We start from the raw sequence: 27730 nt of genomic DNA on the forward strand, positions 1-27730 counted from the left end.
TATTTTGTGTGCATTCATTTACTCTATTCCCTGCCTCCTCCCCCAGCTTTCTAGTTCTGGAATTTTAATCCCAATAGTACTGCTATTGCTCCAAGAAGATGGGTGCCAATCGGTCTATTCCTCCATGGCTCCACTCATCATTCCTGGATAAGTGTCTGAACAGAAATCATACAGGGCCTATCTGAACACACAGTGACACCTGTAACTTTCCAAATCATAATATTTCTCTGTGGTTATCCCATCCCTCCTATATTTGTGTTATCTCCCCTATGATCATGAAAAGGCAATCACAGATTCACCCAGTATAAATTGTAACCAATGAATGAATGAATGAAAAAGCCTTTTGTAAGGGCTTACAATGTACTAAGCACTGGGCTAAGAAATGAGAATACAAAAACAAAGAGCAAGACATTCTTTGCCCTCAAGGAGTGCCTAATTCATCATTCATTCATTCATTTGTTCTTTCCTATATCAATGGATCTGGGATTGTTTTCTCATGACTGGTATAATCAATTATAGCCAACATGGTATCCAGAAGCCTTTGAAGACCTATAGAGGTATGGGTCAATCAGTCATTTAGTATTTATTAAGTTCCTACTATGTACCAAGGACTATGCTAAGCACTGAGGATACAAAGAAAAGCAAAACATTCCCTGCCCTCAGGGAGCTCACATTTGAATGGAGAAGACAAAACACCAACAATTATGTATGAACAAGTTTATATGCAAGATAAATTGGAAATAATCTTAGCAGGAAGGAACTAGCTTTAGAACAAGGAAATGCTTCTTGCAGAAGGTAATATTTTAGTAGAGATTTGAAGGAAACCGGGGAAGCCAGGAGAAGGAGAGCATTTTAGGGCATTGATGGCAAAACTATGGCATGGATGCCAAAGATGGCATGCAGAGTACTCTCTATGGACACACAGCCTCCTTTCCCCCACCCCAGAGTTCAATACTAGAAAGGTGGAGGGACTTGAGTGGAATTGTTCCCTTCCCCCTCTCCACCATGCCTGATGACATTTTTTTCACATCTCCCACCCCACTGCCCAGCAGCCCAATGGAAGTGCACAGGGAGTAAGGTGGGTGACTCACAGGTGGCAGAGCTGAAGGGGAGCAGAGCACTCAGGCCACTCCCCTCCCCCTCTCTATACTCACTGAGGACATTCCTCACTTCACCTGCCTCTCCACTAAGCAGCCCAAAGGGAGTGTTTTCTTCTTCCCCTGTGTGGGGTAAGGGGAGACATGCCTGGCTTTTGGCAGGGGAGGGGCATGGTACTTGGTTTGGGGTGGGGATGGAGCCTGACACTATCTCTAAAAGGTTTGCCATCACTGATTTAGGGCATGAGGGACACACTGAAAATTAATGGAATAAGGAGATATAGTGTCTTGCAGGAGAAATAGAAAGGAGATTTACACCACTGGATCATACAGAATGTGGAGGGGAAGTGAAATATAAGAAGACTGGAAAAGGCACAAGGGGCCAACTTATAAAGAGCTTAAAAAGCCAACTATAGGATTTTATATTTGATCTTGGAAGTAATAAGAAATCCCTGTAGTTTGCTGAATGGAAGGAGTCTCGTAGAGATGATATAGTCAGACCTGCATTTAGGAAGCTTAGTTTGGTAACTGAGTGGAAGATTGGCTGGAAAGAAGAGAGATCAACCAGAAGGCTATTTCAATAATTTAGAAAACAGGTGATGAGGGTGTCGACGTGGAATCTAGAGACCCCAAACTTGTGGCTTAGTGAGATCTGATGAACCCCAAGTTTTAGAAATAGCTTGTAGGTTAGAGACCCCCAAAGCTTGTGCTTGTTCCCAGTTCCCAGGGAGAATCCACCCTGAAGGGAATCTTAGGCTAGCAGTTGCAGAATGAATAATGGACCCCAGGGTAAATGCTAAATACCCTTTTGTCTTAGGTAGTCTTCCCCATTGTATCAAAGACCCTTTCCCAGGAAGACACACCTGGGCAGGGACCATCCTATAGTGTCCATTGTGTAAGCAGCCCCTTCCCTTACACCCTAGCCTCTGGCTATGATTCCTTTCCCAAGCTTGATTGTAAATCCCATCCTTACCAGTACAATGTCAATCATCTTTCCCAGCTCCGGGATCTTCCCAAATGGTATGTAACCAATTTCCTTTGTTTCTTGAAGTGGTCATCTAGCTGGGTGTGACTCCCAGGGGGTCAGGGAGCAGAGTGAAGCAGTGTTCAATCCTGGACTCTGCACAAGGCGCAGCTCTGCATAAGAGGCCAAGTAGCCCTGTTCCCCCTTTCCCTTGATTAAAGAGTGGTTTTATGACTATTTAATAGTTCTGTGTTTTTTCTAAGTTAACAAATGGAGGTTCCCCAGCAAGATCCGAAGTCCCAGCTGCCTGAGCCGCCTGCTAATGAGGACCCCAAGACATGAGGTACCCACACAGCCCATTTAGGGGTTGAGTCAGGAGTCCGCTTAGCAGAGGGGCCAGGCAAGTGGCTCTCGGAGTAAAGGTCTCGGTCGCATGTATTTGGGGGTGACCCACTCTTTAATTAAGGGGGGTTTTAGGTGATGGTCCATAGATCTACGGAGAGTCGCAGAACTAGAACCAGCCCGGGGGTGTCTGGATATTGAGGAACAGTAAATCTGTGGCCCCAAGAGGTGGAAGCAGCCAGCAGCCTGAAGAACCACCTAAAGATACTGCTGAGTTAAATGTAAATACCTTGCAAAAGGTCCCAAGGTGAATGGGCCAAAATGGAGTCTAGTTCAACCCACTACAAGCTCCGAGTGTGACTAGGTATTAGAGTGTGTGTGTGTGTGTGTGTGTGTGTGTGTGTGTGTGTGTGTGTGTGTGTTGTTGCATGTGAAAGTGGGTGAAGCATGTCTGGAGTAGAAGAGCCACAAGAGTAGTTCAGAGGCGTGAATGGCTGACTGAAAGCTTTGAATGGGAAGCTGAGCTGGAGTGTGGGAGCCTGAATGTACATTTAAGTCGATTAAATGAACGGAAATGCCACAGTATAAGGGTATAAGGTAAATTTTTGCAAAAGAGCTTCTCATAGAAGCTTAAAGAACTTAAGTTCTGGATTTCTTTTCATTTCTTCGAGGTTTTGCTTATATTGCATTTGTGAAGTGTTTTAAAAAGGATTCACTAATAACCTTAATGCTTGTGATTTAAATGTCTAACATTGTTCTAACAGTTAATTCCTCCCAAAAGCTAAAGAGACAGGAGTTGGTGATCTGGATATGAGGATATCCAGCAAAAGGCAAAAGGAGGTCCAGTGATTCATAGCTTTAAAATTCTAATCTTTTCTTCCCAGTTTTGGTATAATGTGTAAAATATTGTATACCAAGTGCACTTAATGTTTTAATAATGTGGGTAAAGGGATGCATTTATTCTAGAAGTTAACTTTGATATTTGAGTGCTGTAATTCCACATTTTTTTTTCAAGCTATTTGTTTCCAGAGAGCAAGGTTTTTCTGATTAGCGTGTGTTCAGAAGTAAAGATGATTCATTTTTGGTCATTGTGTCATTGTAAAATGACAAGACATGGTTGAGGAAAGGCTTGGCTTTGAATGGGAAGGAAACTGAAGGATTTTAAACTGACCAACAATTTTCCTCTGAAGGAGCCACGTTAGTCTTAGGCCAAAAGGAAGGCTTTTGAGGTCAGGCTGAAAGAAATGTAATTTGGAGCCAAGGACAGTAAGAAGATAGAACGGAATTGGATAGGTATTCTGGTTTAAAGGGAATTTTTAGTTTTTCCTTAGTAATCCAAAGTTTTGGGTCGAGAGAAATTTTATGGGTTTTAAAAGGGATCATGAACTATAGCCTGATTTTTTTGGAGTTTTTAAGGTACATTTCCAGAGTGCAACAATTACAATAGATAAGTCTTCCTTTTAAAAAGACCAGGGAATCCTGGTTCCTATAGGTAATTGAGTTTTCCTTTTTGAGTGGAGAGAACTAATCCGATTTGGCATTTATTTATTTTGTGAGCATTATTTTTCTGATAGATGATCATTGGCACATTGCCGATATTAGAGAAAGGAATTCCCCACCTGGGAAAAATTCTTTAGAAATTTCTAGGAATGCCCTGCATCTGGAGTGTGGGTGAAGTGATTTAAACTTACTAAGGTCAAGTTTGCTATATGGCTTGTTAAAGGGATTTTATTCATAACCCCTGGAGCACTATTATCTCTCAAGGCTAGTTCTTAGGAGCCAAAAGCATGGACAAGACTCAGAATCGGAATCTGAAAGATTCTCTGAAGAAGATACCTATGAGAAACCCGAAGGAGCCCCAAGATGTCACTGGAACCGATAAGTATCACCTTTCTTAATTGTTTTCATTTGGCCTTTCAAATTTCTAATAGTCAAAAATTTGATCATTTTTGTATATTTACCCTGAGCAAAATCCCTTTTATAAGGAGAGAACCTAGAAGGAAGAGAGCTATTCCCCAAAATTTAACTAAAGCAAGTAAAATTTAAAATAGTAGCATTTTACTTTTAAGAGGCTTGAGAGTAATAACTGTTAGATTTGAGAATTCACAGCAGAGATTCCAGAGTGCTAGTTCAGTATTACAGAATGTGTTTGTCTCAAAGTATTATCAGAAGAATTTAGGAAAGAAATGATGGAGCCTAGAAATTTGTTAATAAGCAAAGAAAGGTTATTTTAAACCCTGAGCATGGTTAGAGAGAATTGCCATCAAAGGGAGAATTGTATGGGAAGATAATTGGGAAAAGAAATGCTATGGAGGAAGATTGGTTATGGATGCAGTCACAAGGCGAATGGAAGGGCTGAGAAATGGCTCGGCCATGTTTCTGTCAAAGTTCTACAGGTGACTGACTGCCCATCATGACCAACTTATGCATGGCATTAATATTCCAAATTATGGGAGCCTCTCCCTCATTTTAAGTTACTTCCCACTTTTCTCCTGTTTTAGCAATTTTCTGTAATCATATGATGAAGGAAGCTTTAGAAAGGCAAGGCCTAGAATATGGGAATTGTGAAGGCAAATGGAAATTTTTAGCCATTGTGAATGAGGTTAGCAGATTAGAGGTCCCTTTTCCTAAAAGGAGGAAGAATTTAGGTCATAAGGAAAACCTGGCAAAATATTAGTGTCAAAAAGGAGGGAAGCAATACACATAAATAGTAGATTCTAAGCAGTATTTTTAATAAACAGGGTTCAGATAGAACACAGACTTTCTCCCCAGTACCAGTAAAGTTTATACATCTTGAAGCCTAAAGGCAGGAAACAATGAGATAAGGAAACCTTTTGTGACTTGGGAATGCTATTGAAATCACCTACTGACTAGGTCTAAGTTCAATGGTAAAGGAGCCCTTATTGCCAATGAATAGATACTCAGGAAATTAAAAAGTGTAAGCAAAACTAATTTGGTTAAGGAGATCTCAAGTTAACTGCCTAAGCAAGAGAATTATTTTCACAAGAATTTTTACCTACAGACTTTACATTAGCTGACTTAGTTGCAACATTTTTTCCTACAAAGTAATAGGCATGATAGTTAAAAAGTGAATGAAACAAGTTTTTTTAAATCTCCAGCATCTCAACCGCCCCAAAGGGGTGTGTGTGAGAGGTTTAAAAATTAGGAAAATTTAGAAGCATTTTCAATCTTGAGAATTTTTGGAGTTAATTTTGAGACTTTTAAAAATTGTTTTGAAGTTGAAATTGTCCGTTTTTCATATGATTTTGAGATTGCTGTCATAGAATATTTAATTAGAATTTTTCTTTGAATTAGATGATATTTTAATTTTTGGTCACTGAATGGAGGAGAGGCTACTTTCATATTTACAAGCCCTGATTAACCTGTGATGTGGATTTATTTTTGCTTTTATGTTTCTATAGTTTGTAGGGTTGATTTTTACGTGATATTTTGGGGTGGAGTAAGACAATCTTTCTGATTGAGCATGTAGCTTAAATAATTTTATGATGGGTGTCTAATAAACACTAATAGAATCTGAAGAAGGACCATTTCCAGTATTAACTTTATCTAGACCAAAGGGCTGGTCAGGACCTCCAGTGGTTTCGCAATGGTTTAGGATGTACTGATAGTCTGGATAAGAACTTTCCTGAGAGGATGTCGGAGATAAGAACAACCTGGGACAAAGTTGAGATAAGTCCTGGAGACTGATTAAGCCCACCAAGATTCCAACTCCTATCCCTTCCCCCATTCCAGTTACTTTAAAAGAACCCTGCTGGCGCCCCGGATGGAACGCTACTTTACACCCTTCCCTGGTGCACCAGCTTAATAAACAGACCTCCTTGTGTATTGCAGGAAAACGGACCCTAACAAATCAATGACATGGAATGTCCAGAGTAAGATTAGAAGCGTGGATATGAGTAATCTTTATAGTGAGTAAGTATGTTGGGAGTTGATCAAGGTCTGTTAAAGAATGTGTTTATAGATCTCTTTAAGTTTCTCTTGTAGCAATGAAGCTTGTCTTGTGCCAAGAGAGAAGTCCCCAGGAGAGAGAAGGCCAAAGGCATTACATCAGGACCCCAGAATCTGAAAGGCTTAAAGATTTGGGGGAAGTGGGCTAATGTTATGTTTGTCAAAATATGCCAAGGGTAGGCTGCCTACCTTTCTCTGGCACAATGGTCAATGCATCGGGCACTGGGGAGTGCCCCCAAGTGCCAATCGCCAATATCTGTACCCTAAGGTTTCCCCACCATTAGTGAGAGTTCCATCATTGGTCTGTTGGATTTAAAAATCAGTCTGGCAGTCTACTGAACTATTTCTGGCCTGGGCTAGCTACCCCCAGCCCCCAAGGTTTCCCAGCACAGTCTTCCTTATCTCCCCCTATCATAAACCTAAAACTGAAGCTATCTTATCTGATGTCTTGAGGAATGTTTGTCTATGTTTGCCTGCTTTACAATATTTGCCTATTTAATGTATGTTTGCCAAATGCTTCCAGCCCCCTGACCCTGAAACCCCCCTCCCCAGATGCTTCCTGACCACCTGTCCCTGACACTACCTTGATAATTATGTATGTACCAACCCCCTTCCCCAAACATTTCTATATAAACTCTTGGCTGAGAATTCCAAGGGGTCGTTCAGGCATGCCTCTCTGCCTAGCGACCCTAGCTACTATTGCTAGTAAAGAATGAGCCTCTTCTTGCATATTGCATTGTCAGTGTGGTTCTTCCTCTGGCCATGATCGAACCTGGGTTAGGTATTAAAATTTGGGGTACAACAGGTCAGCGACGTTCAGTCTTGACCAAAAGGGGAGTGTGTCAACATGGAATCTAGAGACCCCAAACTTGTGGCTTAGTGAGATCTGAGGAACCCCAAGTTTTAGAAATAGCTTGTAGGTTGGAGACCCCCAAAGCTTGTGCTTGTTCCCAGTTTCCAGGGAGAATCCACCCTGAAGGGAATCTCAGGCTAGCAGTTGCAGAATGAATAATGGACCCCAGGGTAAATGCTAAATACCCTTTTGTCTTAGGTAGTCTTCCCCATTGTATCAAAGACCCTTTCCCTGGAAGACACACCTGAGCAGGGACCATCCTTTAGTGTCCATTGTGTAAGCAGCCCCTTCCCTTACACCCTAGCCTCTGGCTATGATTCCTTTCCCAAGCTTGATTGTAAATCTCATCCTTACTAGTACAATGTCAATCATCTTTCCCAGCCCCTGGATCTTCCCAAATGGTATATAAGCTCCTCAATTTCCTTTGTTCCTTGAAGTGGTCATCTAGCTGGGTATGACTCCCAGAGGGTCAGGGAGCAGAGTGAAGCAGTGTTCAATCCTGGACTCTGCACAAGGCGAAGCTCTGCATAAGGGGCCAAGAAGCCCTGTTCCCCCTTTCCCTTGACTAAAGAGTGGCTTTATGGCTATTTAATAGTTCTGTATTTTTTCTAAGTTAACACTAACAAAATTCTCACTTTGCCCTTAGTGTTCACTTAAGCATTATTTAATTACTTATTTTCCTGTGATGTTATTTCCTGTTTATTAGATATCCTTATGTTTTGGGCCATGAGGCAAGATGGCACAGTGGGCACAACAACTGACACATAGTAAAGCAAATAAGTGAAAAGATTTGGGATCAAGACATCCTACATGTGATTTCTGGATGTGTCACTTTGGGCTAGGGATTTCCTCTCTCCATGCCTCAATTTCCTAAATTCCCTGCCTTTTAACTGTACTATACTCTTAGTGAAGTAACTAGTCCCAAATTTCTCCCAGCCCAAAGACTAGAAGTTAGTAGACACTGATTTTGGTGGCTATATAAAATAATTTGCATGACTATGGTCCTATCTAAAGATGAAATATGAGTGAATGTTTGAAATAGAAGATCTCAAAGTTTTCATCCAACTCTGAATTCATCATATTATTTTTAGATAACACTTGGAAAATACAGACATTATTTTTTTATAGCAATTCTCAACCTATTTGATGTCATTAAACTACACCTAAATTTTTAAAAATTTCTGTTTGGGGTTTGAAATCTTTTCCCACTTATTTCTAATTAGTCTACCTCTCTTCTTCTGTAGGTGGCACAGTGGATAGAGTGATAGACCTAGAATCAAAAAAACCTGATTTTAATCCAGCCTCAGTTACTTAGTTGTCTGATTCTGGGCAAGTTACTTAACTTCTGTCTGCCTTGATTTACTCATCTGTAAAGTGAGCATAATAATCTTAAAATGCTATATATGTGATTATGATGATAAAGATGGTGGTGATGGTGGTGATGGTGAGGGTGATGATGTGCCAGAGATAAATCCTTCTATTGTTTTTGTTGAACTTTTTAACCTGAGAGACTCATGATAAAAAATGTCACCTGCCCTTCCAGAAAGAACTGATGAATTCTGAATGCAGACTGAAATCTACCATATTTCACTTTCTTTCTATTTCTTTTTTTTATTTAAGATCTCTTCCACAAAGTGGCAATATGGAATTTTTTTTTTGCAGGATTGCACATGTAAAATAGATGTCCAAATGCTTACCATCTCAGGAATGGAAGGAGAATGAGAGGGAGTAAGAAAGGGAGGGAGAGAATTTGGAACTCAAAACTTTTAAAAAATGAATGTTAAAATTTATTTTAAAATGTAATTGGAGATGATACATGTAAAACCCAGTGGAACTGCTCAATGACTCCAGGAGGGAGTAAGAAGAAGGGGAGGGAAGGAACATGAATCATGTAACCATGGAAAAATATTCTTAAATAAACAAATTTTTAACTTTTTTTTAAACCCTTAACTTCTGTGTATTGGTTCCTAGGTGGAAGAGTGGTAAGGGTGGACAATGGGGGTCAAGTGACCTGCCCAGGGTCACACAGCTGGGAAGTATCTGAGGCCGGATTTGAACCTGGGACCTCCTGTCTCTAGGCCAGACTCTCAGTCCACTGAGCTACCCAGCTGCCCCTAAATAAATAAAATTTTAAAGATGTAATTGAAGAGGAAAAAAAAACAGAAAACATGTCAATCCTCCCCCAAATAACAAGAAAAATTAAGAAAAAATTTAACTTCTGAAAATAGACACTAAATAAATCATACATCTGAGCATGCAGATAATTTCTCTCCCCTAAAAATGCAGTAATTATAATTTCAAGAAAATTCCCCTTTTCCCCTACTCCTACTCAGTTAGTTAGCACCTTCTTAGCAGATAAACTATAGATTGGTAATAGAGTTCATAGTTACTCTAAAAGCAGCCACTTGTTCTTTTGGGTATTTCATAAATAGAATAAAAATCTGGCAATACTGATGAAATTTTTTAAGTGTACTTATTGCAGATTTCACATTTCTGATGCCTCAATCATATTCCATGTTTCATTTTTGCCTTTGCATCCCTAGAACTGAAGTGCAGGGCTAATGTAATAAGCACTTAATGTTGATTGATTTAAATATGTTGAAAGTGAATTGTTCTGTCCTTTGACCCAGAGATTGAACTGCCAAGTAAATATACGGAGGAGATCAAAGACACAAAGAAAGATCCTTCAGATACAAAATATCCATAACAGCATTTTTAGTGGTAGCAAAAAATTGTTAACAAAGTAAATAAATGCCCATTAATTGGGGAAATAGCTAAACAACACACATGAATCTAATGGAATGTTACTGCACTATAGAAAAAACAAATATCATGAAATGGGAAGACATATGAACCAATGCAAAGTGAAGAAAATAGAATTAGGACAAGGAGCTACAGCAATATCATAGAAAGGATTAAAAAAAAAAAAAGGACAGCTGGATAGCTCAGTGGATTGAGAGCCAGACCTAGGGTTGACAGGTCTTGGGTTCAAATTTGACCTCAGACATGTTCTAGCTGGATGACCCTGGGCAAGTCACTTAACCCCCATTGCCTAATCCTTACCACTCTTCTGCCTTGGAACCAATAAATGCTTAGTATTGATTTTAAGGTGGAAGATAAGGGTTAAAAAAAAAGGATAAAAAAATGAAATCGAATGTTGTATAATCATCATTAGCAAGCTTGGCCCAGTATAAAAGATAAGAAAATGCACATCCCTTTTTCCTTTGCAGGGATGAAGGACTATGGGTGTGGAGTATTACAAATACCACCAGGTTTTGGTTAATGTATGAGTTAGTTTTGCTAAAATATTTCTTCTCTTTTTAATTTTTTTGTTATAAGTAGTAGATTTGTTGTTGTTGTTTTAAACCCCTACCTTCTGTCCTGGAATCAATCCATTCTAAGGCAAAAGAGCAGTAAGGTCTATGTAATTGAGTTACATGACATAGCTAGAAAGTGTCTGAGGTCAGATTTGAATCCATGTCTGCCCTGACTCTAAGTCTGCTGCTCTATTCACTGTGCTACCTAGCTGCTCCATAAGGGATTTGTTATAAGTGAGGTTTTAAGGGATTTGTTGTAAAGGGAAGAGACACATTTAGAAATAAAGCCATCTAAACATCAATAAAAATGAAAAGTTTTTTTAGTGAATTGTTCTCTAAAATTTAAGTACTTTCTTCCTTTGCTACACCATAGCTTTTCCTTGAAAATATACTAAGCTTAATATCTGCTGGTGATGGAATACTATTGTGCTCAAAGGAATAATGAACTGGAGGAATTCCATGTGAACTGGAAAGACCTCCAGGAACTGATGCAGAGTGAAAGGAACAGAACCAGGAGAACATTTTACACAGAGACTGCTACACTGTGGTAAAATAGAATGTAAAAGACTTCTGTACTAGCAGCAAAGCAATGATCCAAGACATTTCTGAGGGACTTATGAGAAAGAAGCTATCCACATCCAGAGAAAGAACTGTGGGAGCAGAAACACAGAAAAAAACAACTGGTTGATCACATGGGTTGATGGGAATATGATCAGGGACGTAGACTCTAACAATCACCCTAATACAAATATTAATAATATGGAAATAGGTCTTGATCAATGACACATATAAAACCCAGTGGAATTGCTTGTTGGCTACAGGAAGGGGATGGAAGGAGAGGAGGAAAAGAACATGAATCATGGAACCATGGGAAGATATTCTAAATTAATTAATTAAATAAAGAATTTCAAATTAAAAGAAAGAAAATATACTAAGCTTGTATATTGATTTCGCTTACAGCCAAAATTGAATGCACAATTTTTATTTCCTTGTGGTTCTAGACATTTCCCATAGAAGGTATTGTAGGTATCTCAAATTCAACATGACCAAAACAGAATTCATATTTTCCTCCCCTTCCCCAAACCAATACTGTTTTGATTTCCCTATTTCTGTCCAGGTTTTCACCATCCTTCCAGTAACTCAGGGTATTCCTTGATTTCTCACTCTCCCCTCCCCTAACCAATCTCTTGTCAGATCTTGGGGTTCCTACCTTCATGTCTCTCTACATGTTCTCTCATCTATTCACACACAGACTTGCATCACCTCTCCCTAAATTATTGCAATACCTTCCTAATTGGGTCTCCTGGACTCTGGACATGTCTCTCCCCATGCTAATCTATCCTCCACTCACCTGTACTATGTGTTCAAATATTTGAACACACTTCTCACGTCCCCCACCTCCCATCCTGAGTCTTCTCTTCTCCAAAGTAAACCAAGTTAAGTCAGTCAACAGTCAAAGGGCAAGAAGCATTTAAGCACTTAATACATATCAGGCACTGTGATAAGCACTGAGAATGCCAAGAAAGGCAAAAAAAATGGTCCTACCTTCCTTCCAGAAACTCATATTCTAATGGGGGGAGTAGGATGCAAATAATCATGTATCTCTATGATGGGAAAAGCTTAAATGGAAGGGAATCTCAGAGGGAAGGTGCTTGCAGGGAATTGGAGGCCAGGAAAGGTTTCCTGAAGAAGGTGGGATTGGAGCTACATCCTAATGGAGTTTGTTCAATTAATTCCTATATAGCCAGTTCTCTAGTCATCTTGAAATCTGGATTTCCTCCTTTGGCATACCACCACGTTTTCATCATCCTTCCTAAAATGCAGAACCCAGAACTGAATATGACACACTGAATGTATCATGACCAGGCCAAGAGGGCATTTGACTTGACCCCTCCTTTCCTCCTTCATATAGCATATGAGTTGGGGATCTGCCATGTTATACTGTTCACCTCTGTGAACTGCATATTTCTAGGGGGTGGAATTGATCAGGGAAAACTATGGAAGAGATGAAAACTGAACTCTGCAGAAGGTCTAGGATGCTGATAAGCAGAAATGGCATCAAAGTTTGCAAAGGATACGGATGAAATAATACAAATAAATCACAATTTTATAGTGTATACATATTTATACAACTCCCCCACGAGGCAGAAGCTGCCATTATTACTGCCCCTGTTTTATAGATGGGGAAACTGGAGTTCAGACAAGTTAAGTAGCAACTAGAGGGTTTGGATGGATTGCTGAATTTTCAGTTAGGAAGAACTGAGTTCAAGTCCTGCCTCAGACATTCACTAACTATGTGACCCTGGGCAAAGCACTTCACTGAACCTTAGTTTACTCTCTGTAAAAAGGGGATGATGGGGTAGCTGGGTAGCTCAGTGGATTGAGAGTCAGGTCTAGAGACAGGAGGTCCTAGGTTCAAATGTGGCCTCAGACACTTCCCAGCTGTGTGACCCTGGGCAAGTCACTTGACCCCCATTGCCCACCCTTACCACTCTTCCACCAAGGAGCCAATACACAGAAGTTAAGGGTTAAAAAAAACCAAAAACAATTTTTAAAAAAGGGGGATGATAATGGCTCTTATCTTGTGGGGTTGTTGTGAGAATTAAATGAAGTAATAATGTAGAACACTCTGAAAATCTTAAAATGCTATATAAATGATAATGATGACAATGATAGTAGTGTGAGTTTTGTTCTTGGCCACAAAGTCCAAGGAGAGCTAGGATTTGAACCCAAGTTTCCTGAGACAGTTTGAGACTCCTTTCAAATGTAAATTGACTCTCTTGTACAACTCTTTAGATAGCACAAACATAATAGTTCCAGCACTCATCCTTCAGGGATTCCAAGGAAGGATCCCCATGCCTCCTTTCTCATGTTCACACATATCTTATTATAAAAACCTTGTAGCTCTACCCACTTGACTACAAGTCCCAAATAATGAGAGTGAATTCATGGTTGATGAACACATCTTGTGGCCTGGCTGTCAGATCTACAAGAGAATTCACCCCAAAATAGTTAATGTTGATGGGCACTGCAGTGACTGTAGTCACATCTTACAAAGCATGATACTGTTAGTTAGAGCTCCCATTTTTCCCTGGCAGTGCAGTTAATGATAGGCCATATGATACTCATGTGGGCCCATGGGATGGCATGCTGAACAGAGAACTTAAAAACAGGTGGATCTATTAACCCTAGCCCCTATTCATTTCCCCATCTATAATAATAATAATAATTATGATTATTATATGACACAGACTCAAGGTCCTTTACTATTGTGGCTGTCATTCCATGGACATTCTTTTTTTTTTGAAAATTTTATTTAATTGATTAATTTAGAATATTTTTACATGGTTACAAGATTCATGTTCTTTCCCTCCCCTTCTCCTCTCCCCGCTCCTGTAGCCAATGAGCAATTCCACTGGGTTTTACATGTGTCATTGATCAAGACCTATTTCTATATTATTGATATTTGCACTAGGATGATCGTTTAGAGTCTGCATCCCCAGTCATATCCCCATTGAACCATGTGATCAGGCAATTGTTTTTCTTCTGTGTTTCTACTCCCAGAGTTCTTCCTCTGAATGTGAATAGTGTTCTTTCTCATAAGTCCCTCAGAGTTGCCTGGACATTCTCCATTTATCAATGCCTTCCTTATTATGTGATGCCTAGAATAAACCCAGCACTCCAGATTTGGCCTGGCCAGGGCAGAGGGCAGTGAGACTCTTCCTTCCTTAATTTTTAGACACATTATGCTTCATTTATTCAACTGAATATTTCCTTCAGAAAAGGAGTTAAGCCAAGTTACAGAGTGAGAAATTGTAGATCCCAGTGAAACCCCGAAAGACCCAGAGATGGGGTCATAGATGTAGAGGGCATCTTCTCTTGAGAATTATAAAGGTAGACTTCAGAGTCTGTCATTTTACAAATAGAGAAACTAAGGCCCAGGGAAGCTAAACTACTTGCCCAGGGTCACATAGCGTACTGTATGCAAGATTTAAACATAGGTCGTTGGACTCTGGGCTGTGTTCCTTTCACTACAACTCGAAGAAGGTAATGTGCAGAAGCAGCTAGCTGGTTCGATGGATATAATGCTGGGACTAGAGTCAGACCTAAGTTCAAATCCTGCCACAAACACTTACTGACTGACTCTGTGCGAGTCATTTAACCTCATTTGCCTCATGTATAAAATAATAGCATTTATCTCTCCAAGTTGCTATGTGTATCGGACAAAGTTAATTTTGTAAAGTACTTATCACAGTGTTTAACACATTGTATATTCTTTGCAAGTGCTAGGTATTATTGTTGTTATTATTATTATGAAAGGCTTGGGTCAGCTGCAACCTGCCCTGGTAGAGGGAGTGTCCACATCATAAAAGGCACTTTTCTATCCCTTTCTCATTGTAGCCTCAGTCTCCACTTTCCTCCCAGAGTCTCTGGGGAGAGTGAGCAGGAGGCAGGGAGGCAGAGTTTCCTCCTTCCCCTTGCGGCCCTGCTCTGGGACTCCCTCTCCATTCCATCTGCTCTCCCCATTCCTCCTGCTCGAGGCTTCCAGCTGTGTGGCCCCTAGTCATTGGCTGCAGCCCTGCAATCACCCCCGGTCTGAGCGAATGAGAATCAGCCACTTGTGGGGCACACTCAAAGCTGGGGTGGTGGGAAAGCCTCAGCTCCTCAGGGTGCTCAGTAGAAGGCGAGGCCCAAGACGTAGGAAGCCACAGGCGAAGGGGCTACCTGGAGAGGCTGGGGAGCACCGGGGGCGGCCGGGCTGGGGATGAGGTGGCTGCCGGCGCTGGCGGCCATGGCCGCTCTCTTGGCCACCTCAGCAGGCGTCCAGAGCGAGGAGGGTCCGAGCCCCAGGGCCACAGACAACCAGAGAGTCACGGGCAGCACCACGGACAACGACCCGGCCAGCACCACCGACAGCACCACCACCCACAGCACCACAGACAGCACCCCCGACAGCACAGCCACAAGCAGCGCGGCCACAGAGCCCATCAGTTCGGGCAGAGAGAACGCTGTGGGCAGTGCCACAGTCAGGGACGATGCGAGCGCCACGGCCAAGGTCCAGAACGCAGAGGGAGGGAGTGCCCCAACCACAGCCACGGCCACGGCCAGTGCCAGTGCCGGGGGCAGGGCCGGGGGCGGGGGCCCAGCCAGCTCTCCGGGGCAACATTGGCAAGAGTGGCGGAGGCGAGTCTACTTTCGAGAGGAATTCGAAGACGGCGGTGAGCTACCAGCAACTGTGGCCCCGGGGTGGGTGGGTGATGTGTGGATAGCGTGAACCTCATACGTCCAGGGTTGGGGGCGGTGGGGAAGGACCCTGGAAACGGACCACTCAGTTTTTTCCTTCCCACAAATAGGCTGAAGTGACCTTGGGCCAGAATCCCAGCTCCTACCCTAAATGTGCAGCCCTGGCTAAGTCAGGGCGCACTCAGCTTTTGTAAGTTTTGTAAGATCTTTTGTAAATGAGCATAGTAACCCTGGCTCTGACTCCTGGGGGCGGGGTGGGGGGCGAAGTGGTTGTATTGTGAAAAAAGAGCTTAGCTTCTGTGTGATGGAGTGACTTGGGAAGAGTCATGGAGCCAAAGGACACTTGGGTCTGAACTTCAGCTTGACTACTTATGAAACAAGCCAGGCCATCACCCTGGACCTCGGTTTCCTCATTTGTAAAAGGAGGAGGTTGGAAAACATCCTCTGGAGGGACTCATCCAGCTGCAACATTCTATGATCTAAGCAAATTTTAACACAAATTTTAAAAGATCTTTTTTGTTCTGTATGGGCTTCTGATCTTCTTGCCTTCCCTCACCCTATGTGCCCCAAGTCAGGCTATATATTGTTTCTTTTGAGTGTATATGACCTGATGTGAGAGGAAGCCTGGCCTAGTGCCTAAATCTACATCCACAGCCAGCAAGACCATGATTCAGATTCTATCTGACACACAAGGGACATATGACCCCAAGCAATCCAACCCCTTAGTGCTAGGGGCAGGTCTGAAAGACTACAAATAGCAAAAAGTTGTCAACATGCATTAGCAGAGGGAATTTCCTTACTAGGTAGCTTCTATGAATCTTTGCCCATAAATTTCATGCCAGTTTGAAATAATTCTTTGTTGGCATATGCCCTGACCTTTTTGATATCTCCGTGGGCATGTGCTTTAACATTTAGGTTACCCTCTGCTGGAATTCTTCTAAAAAGCATCACTGAAAGTGTGAAACCCAGACATTCAAGTACATCCCATGAGAGAGCAGGATGGAAGTCTTGGATTGAATCTTGACTGTCACTTTCTAACTGTGAAACCCTGGGCAAACTATCCCCACTCCTTTAGGTGTTAATCTCCTCTCTAAAACGAAAGGGTTAGGTGAGATGCCTTGAAAGGTCCCTCCCAGCTGAAACATTCTATGTCAACAGATCATAGATTATTAGGAACCACAGATTTAGATCTGGAAGGAATTTTGGAGGTCATCCTGTCCAATCACTTCCTTAAGGGGATGGAGTCCCATAAAAAAATGGAGAGAAGAAAGTAGTAATCAGTATAAAAATATAGGCTCCAGAGTGGGAGGCCCCTTAGAGATTTTCTATAAGATGGAAACTCTCCAAGGGTGGGACCATTCCATTTTTGTCTTTGTATCCCCAGCACTTAGTACAGGACCTGGAACACAGTAGGTGCTTATTAAGTTCAGATTGCTTGATCTAGTTCAGTCTCAAATTTTGAGAGAAAGAAAGAGCCTCAAAGAGATGAAGTGACTTGTTGAAGGTTTCATGGGTAGCAAGTAGGAAAATCAGGATTTATAGCTAGCCAAGCTTTCTTTTTCCAAGTTCATTCTGAAACATGCTACAGGTTCTATGGATAATGGTTAAACAACAATTCTCCTTTGGAAGAATTAAGACAACTTTCCATTTGCTTTCCCTCTTTCCTTTGCTTGTTTGGCATCTACATTCTAGTTGATTTGAAAAGACCAAAAATTAGTACTTAGAGACAAAACTGGCATTCACCAACTGGCTGGCAAGGGGGGCTTTTTATAAAATGGATCTCTTGTGGGAAAGAAATCCTTGTCTCTCGGTGTTCTTGGTTCAAAGATCTAGGCAGTTAGGTGATAGAGTGGCTAGAATGTTAGACTTGGAGTCAGGAAGGCCCAAGTTTAAATTGTCTTCCATCCTGCTCTCTCATGGGGTGTATTTGAATGTCTGGGTTTCACACTTTCAGATACCTACTAACTCTGTGACCCTGGGCAAGTCACTTAAATTCTGCCTTCCTCAATTTCCTCATCTGTAACATGAGGATAATAAAGTACCTACCTCCCAGAGTTGTGGGGATCAAATGAGATAATGTTTGTAAAGTGCTTTGCAAACCTAAAAACACCATATAATTAGATCCAGAAGGTATCCCAGAAGTCATCTAGGCCAATTTTCTTAAATAAATAATGAAAGAGACTCTTAGTGACTTCACACATGTAGAAAGTTGCAACACTGGGATTCACACGCACATTCTTATTCTGAGTCTGGTACAATCTCCCTACTGAACCACTCACTGTCTAATGCTGTATTGTTTAGCAGGGATAAAGATGAAAACAACCTATATTTAACATGGCATTAAGAGTCACAAAATGCTTTTATTTTTTTAAATTTCATTTCCCCTTTCAATTACATATAAATGAGAAATTTTAACATTCATTTCAATGAAACATTTTTCTGGCACTCATGTGAGGTAGACATTATTAGTAGTTTCATCTTCATCTTCCAGATGGGGAAATTGAGGCTCAGGGAGATAAAATGGTTAGATGTTAGTCACAAAGATACCATCAGTGTAACTTTGTGAGACTGTCAGAACTATCAATTGATGAAAAAGCACTTTGTATACACCTACTAAGTGCCAGGCACTGTGCTAAGCGCAGGGGATAAGAATATAAAATAGAGTAGGCCTTGCTTTCAAGGAACTTACATTCTAATAGAGACAACCTGAACATGTAGAGAGACTACAACAAAAAGAATAGTTTCTAGGGACGGGCACAGGCAGCTGGAAGGATGAAGAAGGACCTCATGCACAGGCTGGATTTTGAATGAAAGCAAGCATTCCAAGAGGCTACTCTGAGGAGGGAGACAACTCAAGGCAGGAACTAGTACAAAGGCTGAGTAGAAAGACAAATTACCAAGTCTGAGGAGACCAAACTGGGGCTATAGGGTGTGAAGAAGAATCAGCTAAGAGCTTTCCATGCCAAATGGAAGTCCATTTAATATTTGATCCTGGGGGCAATAGGGACTCACTGAAGTTTACTGAGCAGTGATAGGGTCAGACATTCATGTTTGAGGAAAATTACTTTGGCAACTGAGTAGAGGATGGACTAGACCTAGGATAAACTTAATGCAGGGAGATCAGTAAGAGAGCTCTTGTAAGAGATGATGTGGTCCTATATGGAAGTGGTAACTGTGTGAGTAAAGAGAAGGTGACAAATATGAGAGATCTTATGGAAATAAAACATAGGGTCTTCTTCCATCAAGCACCATATCCTGCCCAGGCAATCCACTTCTAGATGAGTGGACTTAAATGTATCCCCTCTAGCACCTTGATGGTATGTAGTATAGAGTAACTCTTTTCTAACTCTACTCCCTCTCTTTCTTTTTTTTTAAACCCTTACCTTCTCTCTTAGAATCAATACTGTGTATTGGTTCCAAGGCAAAAGAGTGGTAAGAGCTAGGCAATGGAGATTAAGTGACTTGCCCAGGGCCATACAGGTAGGAGGTGTCTGAGGTCAGATTTGTATGTAGGATCTCTCATCTCTAGGCCTGGCTTTCAATCCCCTGAGCCATCCAGCTGTCCCCTCTATTCCCTTTCTAAGATGCAACACTTGGTTCCTTTCTTGACTCCTTTGTCTCACTCTTTGTCATCACATTATAAGATGCTTTCTCACAGAACATGCTCCGACTTGCACTACCTACCCTTGGGAAGATAACAGAAAAATCATCCATCTCTTAGGGAATTAACTGTAGAGAATCAGCCCTGATAAACATTCCTGAAATAACAACTTGTATCAACCTCATGCTTTACTGAGAGAATCATTCAATTCCCACAATAGGCTGTAAGACTGGCATTGCAAAGATAAATGATTGATGGGTAAAATGAGATCATATTTTAAAGTGCTTTGCAAATGTTATAGCTCTATAAAAATACTGTTATTATCATTAAATAGATAGATAGAGATGTAATATTTATTAGGTGCTTATTATGTGTCCTCAAGGAACTCGCATCCTTTTTTTAAATCTTACCTTCCATCTTAGAATCAATACTAAGTACTAGTTCCAAGGTAGAAGAGCAACAAGGGCTCTAGGCAACTGGGATCAAGTGATTTGCTAAGGGTCACACAACTAGGAAGTGTCTGAGGTCAAATTTGAACCCAAGACCTCTCGTCTCTAGGCCTGGCTCTCTATCTACTGAACCACCTACCTTTTCTAAAGAGCTCACATTCTAATGAGAGAAGATAGTGCATATAGAGAACTGGAAAAGGGGGAAGGGTACTTATTCAGGGGCAAAGGGACTGATGAGGAGAAAAAGGAAGAGAAGTCTGGAGAGTGAGTCAAGAATGAGATTGAAGTGAAGTATGACTGGGGACCCTACTGAAATATTGGTCTGAATGAAGGAACCACCAATCAGGAGAGCAAGACCTCAGTGTGGATTTTTATTCAGGGCAGGAAGGCAGCCTATAAGGAGAAGTCCAGAGAATGAGTATAATCCAGAATGATGGAGCCAATCTAATAGGGAAATTGAGGCTCAGAAGTACTAAATGATATAGGTCATACAACTAGACAGTGAAATACAATGAAATCCATTCAAGAATGAGAGGACCAGCCTAATGATACTTATTGGTAAAAAGGGAGAAACTGAGGCTCAGAGGCATTAAGTGACACAGGCCACATAGCTGTCCAGTGAAATATTTCCCCTTCATTGTGTAGTAATTGGTAGTCAGTGGGAAAGGATATGAGGTGAACCCCAAGAATTAAGATGATTGAGGCAGAAAACCAGGAAAAATTCAGCATGTCCAGACCTAGGAAAGGTCACCTCTCTATAACTGAAGCAGGAACATAGTTCCAAATTGCTTACAGTGTGCCTTATAATCTTCTTATAAATTTTTTAGTGTGCCTGTTTTCTTACAACCTCTTCAACATTCTTAATTTTTCCCTTTTATCCTCTCTGTCAATCTGGCAGGGTGAGGTAGAACCTCAAAGTTGATTTAATTTGCATTTTTATAATTCTCATTGCTTCAGAACATTTTTTGGTATGATTGTTAATGTTTAGATTCCTTCATCTTTCAAAGATTACCTATTCATTTCCATTGTCCAATTGCAATTAGTATTACAAATTTGAATCAGTTCCTTACATATCTGTTTTTTTAAAACCCTTACCTTCCATCTTGGAATCAATACTGGATATTGGTTCCAAGGCAGAATAATGATAAGGGCTAGGCAATGGGGGTGAAGTGACTTGCCTGGGGTCACACAGCTAGGAAGTATTGGAGGCCAGATTTGAACCCAGGACCTCTTATCTCTGGGTCTGACTCTCAATCCACTGAGTCACCCAGCTGCCCCCCCTTTACATATCTTATAATGAGACTTTTATCAGAGAAACTTGTTGCCAAGATTTATCCCCAGTTACCTGTTTCCCTTATAGTTTTTACTACTATAGATGTCCTTGTCAATAACTTTAAATTTTTATATGCTCCTCCTTTTACAGATTAGGAAACTGAGACCTGGGGAAATAAAGTAACTTTCCCAGAATCATATAGTCTGTGTGTATGTTAGAGGCTAGATATGAACCCAGGTCAATCTGACCCCAAAGTCTGCCATCTTTCCATTATGATATGTAGGAATTAAAATTAATGGTTTGGCTAAATATCTGAAAATTATAAATAATGATGGTGGTCGCCTTTCTAAAGTATTATTGCTCAAAGTCGAAATGACTTTTAATAGTTTTTATTTACAAGAGGTGGGATGAGTGAAAGTAGAGAAATACAAAAGATAGAGAAGGTATTTAGCCTATCCAACTAAATATTGCTCTGGTGCTTGACTCAGCCAGGACTTGTTGACCTTTGATCTGAATTAAACTCTCTCCAGAAGATAGGAAGAGAAAGCCAGCTATCTACTCACCCAAGTTCCTTCCAAGAGGCAGGTCAAGATGATGACTGATGACTCAAGCTGAAGGTGACTCCTAAGGTTGACTTTCTTCCTTGAGCTGACCTTTTTGAAGCTGACTTCCTTCTTGAAGTCCAATTCCTTCTTGAAGCCAACTTCCTTCTAGGAGTCGACTCCCCTGACTCTAGAAATTCAGAGCCTTTTATATTTCCTTTTTGTCCCTTCCCCTTTTTACAAGGGCCAGTCATAGCTTTCAAATTTCCCAGCACTACTCTGGGGGCAGTGTTTGTGGGAACCCCTTCTCACCTTCTGGAGAGGTGAGTAACTTATCAAAAGAGTTCACAGATTCCTGGCCAATTGAGGTGTGAATTCTCATTTCCTGGCTGATTGAATTGAAAAGGTGGAGAGCTCCTCCATCTAATGCTAATTAGGGTTTCAAGCTTTTGTTGATCAATTCAAAAATAGACAAAGGAGAGTTAATCCTGTCTTTGAAATCTGGTGAGGTACTAAGTAGGGGTACTTAAGTTATTGTTAACCAAAGTGTTAACTCAAAATAGACAAAGGAAATAAAGGATTCCCTTTCAGAAGTGTAAACTCAAGAGAGAACAAAGAATTCCCTTTTATAGATATACTGGCTCTCATATATTTGCTTTGGTGTATTTCATGGATATTTATTCTCTCTTTCTGAATCACATATGTCAGATAACACAGATCCTCTCAATCCAAATCCAGTATTCTTTCCCCTGTATTCCCTAACCCCCTCACTAACCATTAAATGTCTATTATATAAGCCAGAATGAACCAAATCCTGCTCTCAAGAAACATCTCATGTCCTCCTAACACCAACATCTCATTAAATTCTAGATGTTCATCCTTGAAAGAATGTAAGCCTTTTGTATTTTTTCATTCCCCCACAGATGGATGGAAAAAACGATGGGTTCAATCTAAATATCAGTCAGATTATGGTAAATTCAAGTTGACGGCTGGAATGTTCTATGGAAACAAAGAGAAAGATAAAGGTGAGTGAAGAGTACCAGCCTCTTCTAGAAATTTTTGAATGGGTTTAATAACCTCAAAGGGAAGCCAAGAGATGGGAGAATATAGGGGGAAGATTTAATGATTAAGGGAGGAATGACATAGATAAAACAAACACATAAGAGACATAGATTTTCAGCATCATGTTAGCCTGCCAGCTCCTTGTCAGAAGATGAGAGAGAGAGAGAGAGAGCAAGTTGCATTGATTTTATTTAGGATACTAGGATTGGGGGTTCTCAGGATGTCAATCAAACAAGTAAAACTACAGAAGTATTACGATAACATTGACAACCAATTACAAGATAAAGGAACAGATAGCAACACAACTGTACAGCAGGATGCCCAGGAAAGAAGCTCACTTCAAAGTCCTTCCTGACTTTAATCTAACCTTCTTCTTCCCAGAACATTGGCACCAAACTTATTTAGATGTTAAGTGTAGGTCTTAGACATTTCAAAGGACCTTTACAAACAGTTTGCTAGTCTTCCAGACTGCAGATAATAATAGAGGCTTAATTTTCAAGTTCCACAAAATTTAAGACCTATCCAATTTAAGGATTCAGAAATCAATCATGTGAAATATTAGAAATATATCCATTAGTCTGATCCATGAACACTTTGCTCATTAGAGTCAATTTTTGAATACATCTTTAATATCTTCATGATTTGTTATAACTGAAACCCTTCAGTGAGTGTTCCTGTAACTGGGAGTGGTTGAATTAGAAAGTTCCAATTTTTAAAGATCCCTTGCTGTTTATGAATCATGCCTTTGTTCACCCCCTAAAGTGTCATTTCCTTTCCTGCCTTCCTCCTCAGATGCACCCCCAAGGTAGAGAAGACCTAGGGTCCTCAAAAGCTAGCCAATGAGCAAACACAGTCTTTTGTTGGCCCTCCTAAACTCTTCCAGATTGGAATAGCTTTGCATTCAATTCAAGTGCTCAATGTCTGAGATCCCAGGACTATCCTCATGAAACTCACTAGAATGTTGAGTACCAGGCAATGGTTTTTTGGTTTTGGTTTATTTGAGCATAGTATCTACTAAGATACAGAAGCAACACTGATAAAAGTACAACTTTTTTAAAATTGATTTTTAATATATAAAATATAAAAAAATAATTTTAATTTAATTTAAGAAGTATCCTGAGATTTAGACCTAGAAGAGATTTTAAGAGATTATCTTGCCCAAATGTTAATTTAAAAAATTTTTTTTAACCCTTACTTTCTGTTTTGGAGTCAATACTGTGTATTGGCTCCAAGGCAGAAGAGAGGTAAGGGTAGGCAATGGGGGTCAAGTGACTTGCCCAGGGTTACACAGCTGGGAAGTGTCTGAGGCCAGATTTGAACCTAGGACCTCCCGTCTCTAAGCCTGGTTCTCAATCCACTGAGCTACCCAGCTGCGCCCCCCAAATCTTTTATTTTACAGATAAGGAGTCTGAGGCTCAGAGGAAAGGAAATGTCTTGCTCACAATCTCACAGCTAATACAAGAGTCACAACTTTAATCCAAGCCCTCTTATTCTAAATTCAGTGTTCTTCCCATTATACTATTCTGTTTTTACATAAAGCTTGATATATGTGTACATGTATACATAAATGAAGAATTAAGAAAAAGATGTCATTCATTTTAAATCATGGGAAAGTTTGTTACTATAGAAATAATTCATCCTATATGCAGTTTATATGATTAATATTTATTAAGAATGTACTTGGAACAATACTACCAAAATTAATTTATACTTTTAATGCCATACCAATGAAATTACCAAGGGGATACTTTTCAGAGCTTGATAAAATAATAATGAAATTCATTTGGAAAAATAAAAGACCTAGAATATTAAAGGAAATGGTGGAAAGAAGTAGAGAAAAGAGGTAATAGCACTTCCAGAGTTCAGACAATATTATAAAGCAGCAGACATCAAAGTCATATGGTATTGCTTAAAGAATAGAGAGATAGAGCAGTGGAACAGACTAGACAAGTGGGATTCAGAAGTAAGAGAACTCAATAACTCAGTATTTGATAAAATGCAAAATGTAAATTTCCTAAGGCAAAAACTCTTCATTTGATTAAAAAAAAAACTGTTGGGAAAATTAGAAATAAGTCTGACAGAAAAAAGGAGTAGACTAACATCTTACAACACACTCTACAATATATTCTAAATGGATGTGTGACTTTGATATCCTTAGAATTTTATGATCTTTATATCATACTATTTTTTAATTTAGAAGAGAAACAGAATCTATGACTTTCATAGCTATTATTACATATATTCTTCTGTTATTGTTCAATTTAATTTTATTTTCAGTTCTAAATTCCCTCTCCTTCCCTACCCACTGATAAGGCAAGATGGGAAATATAATCTTAACCAAAAGTAGAGGCAATTACAAAAGATAAAACAGATACATTTGAATACTTGAAACCGAAAAGTTCCTTCACATACAAAATTGATATACCTAGAATACGAAGGGAAGTGGTCACATGGGGGAAATCTTTGTATCAAATTTATCCAACCCGATAACCAAGATATATGTAAACTATTAATAAATTATATCTACCTATCTGTCTATATATGTATATGTAAATATGACAAAGCCTTTCCCCAATAGATAAATGGTCAAAGTATATGAACAAACAATTCCCAAAAGAACAACTGTTTTCACAAGCACATGAAAGAGTGATCTCAATCACTACTAATAAGAGAAATGGGAATCAAAATAGCTCTAAAAATTTACCTTACACACTGTAAAACTGGCAAAAGTGATCCAAAAAATGGCAACAATGTTGGATGGATCGTGGGAGGATAAGCACACTAACAGATTGTTGGTGGTACTGTGAAATGGTATAATTATTTTGGATTGGAAAGTAATTTGGAACTGTACAAATAAAAAGACTCATAAATCTATTTGATTTTTGAATCAGAGACTCCATTGCTTATCTCCTAAAGAAGCTATCAATAAGAAGAAAGACCCCACTTTCATTGTTGTTCAATTGTTTCAGTCAGATATGACTCTTTGTGACCCTATTTAAAATTTTCTTGGCAGAGATACTGGAGTAGTTTGCCACTTCCCTCTCCTTATATCTTTATTATAGAATAAATAATAATAATAAATTTTTAGCTCATTTTACTAATTGAGCTACTGAGGCAAACATGTTAAGTGATTTGCCCTGAGGAAGTGCCTGAGGCCAGATTTGAATTCTTGAAAATGAGTCTTCCTGACTTCAAACCCAGTACTCTATCCAATGCACCACTTAGATGCCCAATATATTCCAAAATGTTTATAGCAACTCTTTTTATGATAGCTAAGAAATAGAAACAAAAATGTACACCAGTTGGGGACTGACTAAACAAATTGTGGTACATGAATATAAAGGAATATTACTGTGCTGTAAGAAATGATGTGTGTGATGAACACAGAAAAGTACAGAAAGATCTAGATGAAGTAAAGCAGAGTGAAGTAAACAGAGCCAAGAAAAGAATATCATAGTAACTACCACAATGTAATGGAAAGGATGACACACCAAGAAAACAAAAATTAATGTACCAAAATTATAAAGATCAAGCAAGACTCAAATGAAGAGATATGAGCTAATATACATTCAACCATCCTGGCCTGAAGTGGGAGGTCCACAAATCTTACATGTTGCAATTTTTTGGATTTTTTAATATATTGATCACTTGCATTGATCTCCATTAAATATATGTATTCATCTCCATTAAATAAAACTTCATGTTTCCATTAGATAACCATTAAAAAAAATAAACTCTTACTTTCCATCTTAGAATCAACACTGTGTTGGTTCCAAGGCAGAAGAACAGTGAGGGTCAGGCAATGGGGACTAAGTGACTTGCCCAGGGTCTCACAGCGAGACAGTGTCTGAGGCCACATTTGAACCCAGGACCTCCCATCTCCAAGCCTGGCTCTCTGTCCTCTGAGCCACTTAGCTGCCCCACATTAGATAACCATTTTAAGTTAACATGTTTACATGAAGGAGCAGAATCAGAATTGATGGAAGAAAGAGGTTAATGGGAAGAGTTCAGCTTGATGTCAAAAAAGACTTTCTAAAAATGAGAACAGTTCAAAAATTAAATGGGCTGCCTTGTGGGAAAACAGTGGTTTCTGAGCCACGGGATGGATTCAGCGAGAGACCAAGTGATTACTGTTGTGAGGGAGTGTTGCAAGATGAATTCCTGTTTGGGGATGGGCTAGACCAGATGGCTCCCACAGTTCCTTCTAACTCTGTGGGTCTATGATTTAGATAGAAAGTTGATCCCAAAATATTTCTCTTTGGTTTTGGAATATAAGAACATCCCACTTGCCCTGACCAATGATCATTTGCAGTTACACTATAACTAAACCCTTCATAAGATCCTAGAAACTCTGTTGTAACATAGTTGTTCAAGTCCCCACTGTACCAACTCCTAGCATTTGTAGCATGAAGAGATCTAACTGCCCCCTATAATACTCTTTCTTTTAATTTTCCCAGAACTTAATGAATTATTTATGTCGTGATACATGTTCTTAATGAATTAATGGTGTCAGGCGTGGGGCATATGGTTCTTTTGGGCAGCTGGTTAGTTAATTAATCTTGCTGATTAGGCATAATTTTGGAGAATGTTAAAATGAGATCAGTGGAAAAGCTTTTTGTGCACTTGGAGTCAGGAGATCTGCGTTCTAGTCCTGGCACTTCCCTGTGACAGTTGTATGTAGATACAACATCTCTGATCTTCAGGTTCCTCATCTGTTAAATGGTCATCATAATAATCAATGCTTTGTCTATTTCACAGGATTGTTGTGAGAATCAAGTGAGATAATGGATGCAAAAATGGTTTGTAATCTATAAATCAAAATGTCAAATAAATAACTACAGGCTGCATGGTATAGTCAAGTGGAAGCCAGATCTGACTCTGCCACTTACTTATTGGCAGTGTGACCCTGGAGTCACTTCAGCTTGTGGAGTTTAAATTGAGAGAATTGGACAATGGCCTCTCCGATCTCTTCCAGTTGTTGAGGGCTGATCCTGAGGTTTTTAATTATTCTCTTAGA

At 39.9% G+C, this 27730-nt stretch overlaps 1 protein-coding gene across 1 annotated transcript in view; it reads left to right on the forward strand.

Moving 5' to 3' along the window:
- The first annotated feature begins 15334 nt into the window (after positions 1–15334).
- LOC123245810 (calreticulin-like) overlaps positions 15335–27730 on the forward strand; it is a 37299-nt gene continuing 24903 nt past the window's right edge. The window contains exons 1-2 of the mRNA XM_044674810.1: positions 15335–15761; positions 22575–22676. Of these exons, the coding sequence (XP_044530745.1) occupies positions 15335–15761; positions 22575–22676 (529 nt within the window). The remainder of the gene's footprint in view (positions 15762–22574; positions 22677–27730) is intronic.

The sequence above is a fragment of the Gracilinanus agilis genome, chromosome 4, assembly GCF_016433145.1.
Source record: "Gracilinanus agilis isolate LMUSP501 chromosome 4, AgileGrace, whole genome shotgun sequence".
Lineage (NCBI taxonomy): Eukaryota > Metazoa > Chordata > Mammalia > Didelphimorphia > Didelphidae > Gracilinanus > Gracilinanus agilis.